Here is a 6979-nt window from a genome sequence, read left to right as displayed (position 1 = left end):
ACAAACTCATTTGCAGGTGGATTGCTTGTGCAACGTAGACGTAATACCTTTTTGCCGGACTTTTGTTGTTCCTTCTTTTTAAGGTAAGTCTAAACTAGTTTCTATAGCTGTTCACGTTAAAGGGATACCCCACTTCAATGTGCTAGTGGCAAAGAATTTTTGGACAAATCAGCCACTTTGGGAGCAATTTGTGCTTGAACCCTGATGATTACCACTTGCTGTTATATTTTAAACTATTTCCCCCCCTTTTTTACAGGTATATATTGAAGACCACTATAGATGTTCTGCCATGTAAGCATAGATTCCCTTGCAATTTAACATTTAAAGCTCAGATTTAAGGGGTAGTTGGGTGTATGAGGATGTAGTTTGCAATCATGGTGTGGCAGTGCAAGATCTGTCAGTGGATAGCCTCCACGAAAGGAGGTGTCTTGAAGCACTATCGATTTCATCATGGTTCATTTACACATGGCCATTTTGTACTGTGTCCACACTCCAGTTGTCCATGCTCTTTCAAAACACAGAGTGCCCTTAACACACATTTAAGTAGATACCATATACATGAGGACAATCAAGTGCCAGAAGTGCTTACTTTAAATTGTAAAAGTTGTAGCACACAACATTGTTCTGAGAAGGACTATTTTCAACATTTAGGTCATCATCTTAGAAGTCATGAAACCATAGAATGTGTATTTCAAGGGTGTAACTTTAAGACAAATAGATATGGGACTTTTGTAACACACAGAAGCAGAAAACATAATCCTCACTCTTACAGAGATTTCAAGACCGATGTGTTAGTGATGAAGGAGACTGAATCACATTCATTTGATACTAAGCTGCAGGACAGTGACACTGAGAACAGATGTATAGATGGGGATTACCAAATGCAAGATGAATCACAGACAGTTGTGAACAAAATAGCCTTGCTCCTGTTGAAGTTAGAGAGCATATACAATGTGTCTTCCAGATGCATTGATGACTTGGTTGAAGAACTCCGCTTTGTGTCTTGTTTGTCATCCCATTCCCAGTTGTTCAAAAACATTGTTGAATCAAGTTTAAGTAAGAATAATTGTGTCCTCAGTGAAGAGAATGTCACTGAATTTGTAAATGAACTTTGTAAGTCCAACCCTATTGTAAGAGCATTAGAAGCAGGTGGTCCCCTTGGGTCTGCCTTCAAGAGAAAACAATTTTTTAAGGACAATTTTGAAGTTGTTGAACCAGTAGAATTTGTTCTAGATGCTGCTGAGAGTAGGCAATATCACTATGTACCTATTCTTGAGACATTGCAGCAGGTGTTGAACAGCAAAAGTATGAAATTGGACATGCTGAAACATAAAGTTTCAAGTGACCCATCCCATATTGAGTCTTTTGTAGATGGCAGCTATTTCAAGGAAAATAGGTTCTTTGATGGGGATGAACTAAAAGTCTCTCTGATTATTTATGTTGATGAGTTTGAGGTGTGCAATCCACTTGGAACCTCTAAGAAAAAGCACAAAATATCAGCAGTATATTGGGTTTTGGCCAATATGCCTCCTGAATTGCGATCTACTCTGACATCAATACATTTGGCTATTCTTAGCAAAGGTGATGATGTAAGAAGGTTTGGATATGATGCAGTTTTGGAACCACTTTTGAAAGATATTTGTGTCTTAGAACAGGAAGGAGTTTTCATTGCTAGTGTTGGAAAAACCATCAAAGGGACTGTACTTTGTGTTGTAGCAGACAACCTTGGTGCCCATTCTCTCAGTGGTTTAGTTGAAAGTTTTACTGGGGATTACATCTGTAGGTTCTGTTTAGGATGTCGTAGTGAATTCCAGCAGAAAGAAGTAAGATCAGGGGCTTTTCCACAAAGGACAAAAGAGGCATATGCTGAGCATGTTGAGACTATGAAGGTAAATCCTACACTTACCCATTGTTTTGGTGTCAAAAAGGCTTGTCCACTGACAGAGAAACTGACACATTTTCACTTTGCCTGTGGTTATCCTCCAGATATAGCTCATGACTTATTTGAAGGTATCATTCCAGTAGAGCTAGCACTGTGCCTCTCTGTTCTTATCAAGAAAAAATACGTCACATTAAATGAACTGAATGACTCAATTAAACAATTCCCCTACAAATGGACTGACAAAACTAACAGCCCTCAATCAATACCCCAAAATTTTGCTACTCGCCATAGCGTAGGGGGAAATGCACATGAGAACTGGGCACTAATCAGACTTCTCCCACTCTTTATTGGGTCAAAGATACCTTTGGATGAACCAGCATGGCACATTCTCATGATTTTAAAAGACATCATTGAACTTGTCGTGTCACCTGTCCACACAGCAGAAAGTATTGCTTTCCTTGACTTAAAGATATCTGAACATCGCCATCTCTTTTTAAGTGTGTTTCCAAATGAACGACTGCTTCCAAAACACCACTTCTTGGAGCACTATCCTCAAATGATTGAAGCCTTTGGACCACTTGTTGGATTTTGGACAATGCGATTTGAATCAAAACATAGTTTCTTTAAACGTGTAGTGAGGCATACTACCAACTTCAGAAATGTTTTGCTGTCACTCACTACAAGGCACCAAATGATGATGGCTTACCACTCCTATGCAAGCACTGTGACACCTTCAGTGTGTGTCAGTAAGGTGCACAAAATGCCTATGGAATTGGTACATGCAGAGGTACAGGAGGCCATAAGAAAATTATCACCAAACCAAACAAGTGTGCAGTTGGCCAATGCTGTATCTTACTGTGGAACAACATACAAAGTGGGCATGATATTGCCTTATGGTTGTACTGGAGGTCTACCTGACTTTGTTGAGATCGTTCAGATAGTTTTGGACAAAGGTCTCAGTTTCATTGTCAAGACTCTTATTGCTTATTACAATGAGCATCTAAGATCATATCACCTTGAGTCATCTGGGCATTTTCTTCTTGTTGAGCATGGAGCACTTGGTGATTCTTATCCTTTGGCAGCTTATTGTGTTGGTAAAAATCGTTTGGTTACTCTGAAGCGTTACATAGGTTGTACATTTTAGATTGTTGTATGATCTCACAAACTATTCAGGTTTAGGTCTGTGTTATTTCTTGCTTTGTGCTATTTTTATAAATGACTATCACTTCTTTTATTGTCTTAGGTCTAAGATACAACATGGACCCTGCAGCACTAAAAGTTCTTATTAAGGAGCAAATCAGGAAGCTAGTCCTTCCCTTAGGAATCCCAAATACTGTAGATGAATTGAAATTAGCTGTAAAGGAAGCATTTGTTATAACCGAGGAGTTTAGCCTACAGTACATGGACTCTGATTTTCATGACTTTTTCACACTTACTTCTACTGACCAGATTCAACACAAGGATACAGTCAAAGTTGTGTTCCCTTCTCCTGTGGTGCTGACATTCTGTACTCAACATGATACCATCCCTAGCACCAGTACATTACAGTTTGAAGAGGAATCATCTGCCGTTGCATTTATACATAGTTCGTCAGGTTACAGTGGGGCAGATGTATCTACAACCCAGTCAGATGATGCACTTTCCTCTTCTTCTCAAGATACACTCATCCTTTCTCCACAGAGTAGCCCAGACAGGCTACCATGGCCTCAAGAATTTACAATTCCATGTTTCTCCCCAGAAGTACAGATCGTGCTTGAAAAGGCAATGGAGGCCTACATGAGAGATGGCACTCTTATGAGTGTCCAAAATGTAAAGAGAAATATAACTGAAAGGCTGACTCAGGCTATTTATGCTTATACAGCATATCCTTCAGGTATGCAGATTATCTGTGTGGCAGAAGCACTTGTTCGGAAATATCCATGTCTAAAAGAACCTGGTTCCTTAAGTGGATATTATGGTTGGCAGATGAGTCTTAAGTACAAAATGGCTGATTACAGAAGGCGACTCAGCAAGTTTGGTTGTCCTGAAGTTACATGTAACACGCTGAAAAGTAAGAGTCCTGAGAACAGGAAACCCACAAAGAATGTCAAAAAGCCGAGGAAAGCAGAAGTGAATTACCTGCCACCATACCCAACAGGTCAGAGTGAAGAGAGTTTGGAGCAAGAAAGGTTGGAATTGCTTAGTGAAGTAAAAAAGAGGGACAATACCATGGTGATCAAAGCAAAAATGGCAAAAACTTTCGCGCTCAGAAGACATGAAGTTGTCAACCTGTCCCCCAGAGTTGTGGATTTTAAAGACAGATGGCCTGCACTGTTTAACCCCCAGCAGGTGAGTCATTAAATGACAACCTTTTATCCTTACAGCACCTCTCTAATATGTGATTTCAAGTATTGCTAAAAACAACATATGGAAAATTTAATTTATTGCTGTAGACAAGTTATACATTGAATGAACAGTAATTTCATGTTTTGGTTAAGACATGCAAGTTTATGCATTGCTTATAACATTACATTCCATAAACTTACATAAAGACAATATAGTGAGGTGCCCTATAAATGCAGTACTTTTGTATAAATCGTTTACATTTTGATTTTTTGTTTTGTTATTTCCTTTCAGATAAATGAAGAATTCAGGAGAATTACCACTTTGGATTTAGAGCCAAAATTTATGCAGATGTTGGACCAGTATACCCCAAATCTGTTGAGCATATTTTGTGCCAAAGGAGGAGCACTTGGGCAAACTTTGCAGGACAAAATGGTTGCCATTCATCAGGTATTTTAAAATAATGTAATCTTTGATCGATTTGGTTGGATATATTTAACAAGATCTTAGAGATTGTTGGCACTGGTAATCAATAGTACATTTTGCTACATTTTAGAACCCTGGTGGTGTTACTATTGACCAGACAAGAGAAGTTGTCATTCGTTGCTTGGTTCATTACTTGGGTGAAAAGGATGATGATCTCATCCAGGAATACCATGTAAGTATCTATCTTACAAAATATTAAGAATTAACCAAAAAAAAAAATTGCAGGTTTTATGAGTTTGGAATTTTGTATTTGTGCTCATGTAAAACAAACTGAGTAGTGATTAAACACAATATTTTTAAAAATCTCTTGTGTTTTGAGTTTTCAAAAAAATATATTGAATCTCCAAAGTCTATACTGATAAAGGGAATTCCCATGTTCTGTTCTTTGTCTTCTGTAGTGCGCCGAAACAGATTTTCAGCAAGATCTCATGCACCACACAATGAAAATTTCTGTCTTTAAGAGGGGTGAGCAGGATGACATCAGCATTGTCTTGGAGGGTGCCCAAGTAGTGAGTGGTTTAGGAAATGTGGCTAAAGCTTGTGCCGTTCTTCTTGGCCTCACTTATGCTCTAAATCTGAGCTACCCTAAACAGCTCAGGTATACATTTGAAGCATTTCAAAAGCTCATCTTAGAGTTGGACACTTGTAAGTTTTCACCCAAAATGCAGTCTCTTAAGAATAAGCTTGCTTAATGTAGTCATGCAATACAATTTACTTGGCTGAACACAGTGTTAAAACAAGCATTGACATACAAGTTACATTCTTTAAAATGTTTTAAGATTTACACCACAAAAATGCATATTTGTTTAGTGATGCAACATCAGACCACAGTATGAGGTGTGGCAAATTTTCAGTTCAGGTACAGTTGATCTGTATAATTATGTAGAAATTTGGGACAGTAATATGGCAATTTATGTTACTTGTAACTTCTGTTTTGTACAAATTTTTAATTGTAGAAGTTTAGAAAATGTGTACATTTTTGTTTTGACTTTTATATATCAGATTGAGATCTGATGATTATTTTTAGTATTTTAGTATTTGAATATGCCATAAATTTTTTTTTTGATGAATACAAAACCTGTCCAATACAAATACAGCATTGTACAAATATTACAAAATAAATACTTAACTACATGTGCCTGTGAGTTTTTTCTTATATTTTGTAAGTTTTATTGAATTTCTTTATTGGTTTGTGAGAATTGGACTGCTGCTTTAACTTTACCTAAATTCTTACATTTCTTGGAACTGTACAAATCAGAATTAAAAAAGAGAAATGTTTTCATATTTAAAATGTAATTCATCTAATACAATTGTGCAATGCAGTAATTTAAAAAGTCACACAAAAGAAAAGCAAAGCTTAATTGATTTACGTAGTTTAAGTTAAAATAATGTTCTAACTCTATCAAAAGCAACCAAGTAATATTACTAAATTTATTTGGTAGATAACTTAAAATAATTAGTAGAATGAACAAGTTTTTTTTTGATGCTGTTGCTTTGTGGACATAAATAATTTTGGTAAATTCACTTGATTTCATTAAGTAGATTTCACTAAATAATATATGCTGTTGACATTTACTTAAAATTATTGCTGTAATATTTTTGCCTAAATTTTTTTTTGTAGAACCACATATCATTTTTTACAGTGTAGGACAAAGTTACCAGTAAGGGTGTCCCCTTTTCCCACACACACACACACACATTTTCAGAACCGCTCGTCCCGTACGGGGTCACGGGGAACCGGAGCCTACCCGGCAACACAGGGCGTAAGGCCTGAGGGGGAAGGGGACACACCCAGGACGGGACGCCAGTCCGTCGCAAGGTACCCCAAGCGGGACTCGAACCCCAGACCCACCGGACAGCAGGACTGCGGTCCAACCCACTGCGCCACCGCACCCCTCCCCTTTTCCCATTATTATCTAAACATATGATAAGCTATTAGGGGCAGTAACGCCATATTAAGTATCATGGTAAAATGTTGTGGTAAAAGTATTTACCCCCCTTTGCAGTTATGTCTTTTTTAACAGCTTTTGGAAATTATATTTGGTCAGATAGTCTGTTTTATTAGTATATGAATGGAGCATTAAGAGACGAAATGCCAATGTGCAACTTGCAGCAAACAAAAGTGCACTTCACCAATAGGCAGAGGGATGTAGACACATTATTCTCAGAGTACAGTCAGTTTGTCTGAGGTTACCTTTTAAACCAGCTTACATAACATGACTAGTTCCATTTAGAATTGGTAGAGTACAAAATGAGCTATAAAATAACATTAGTAGTAACATATAGAAT

General features: G+C 37.5%; 1 protein-coding gene across 1 annotated transcript; it reads left to right on the top strand.

Annotated features, from left to right (window-relative positions):
* On the top strand, window positions 1–5592 carry LOC114910527 (uncharacterized). The gene is made up of 6 exons (XM_029251965.1): window positions 1–83; window positions 257–291; window positions 4020–4210; window positions 4499–4654; window positions 4761–4862; window positions 5089–5592. Exons 3-6 carry the CDS (start codon window positions 4091–4093, stop codon window positions 5380–5382), a joined length of 672 nt encoding a protein of 223 aa, XP_029107798.1. The 5' UTR covers window positions 1–83; window positions 257–291; window positions 4020–4090; the 3' UTR covers window positions 5383–5592.
* The last annotated feature ends 1387 nt before the right edge of the window (window positions 5593–6979 follow it).

Source organism: Scleropages formosus, chromosome 5 (genome assembly GCF_900964775.1).
Source record: "Scleropages formosus chromosome 5, fSclFor1.1, whole genome shotgun sequence".
NCBI classification, from domain to species: Eukaryota; Metazoa; Chordata; class Actinopteri; order Osteoglossiformes; family Osteoglossidae; genus Scleropages; species Scleropages formosus.
Note: the sequence above shows the minus strand (reverse complement) of the source record. Positions and strands in the feature narration are given on the sequence as shown.

Coding starts and splice junctions, on each gene's coding strand:
- LOC114910527 (XM_029251965.1), top strand. CDS start 4,091: ATGGTGATCAAAGCAAAAATGGCAAAAACTTTCGCGCTCAGAAGACAT. Junction 4,211..4,498: donor CACTGTTTAACCCCCAGCAG/GTGAGTCATTAA, acceptor ATTTCCTTTCAG/ATAAATGAAGAATTCAGGAG. Junction 4,863..5,088: donor ATCTCATCCAGGAATACCAT/GTAAGTATCTAT, acceptor TGTCTTCTGTAG/TGCGCCGAAACAGATTTTCA.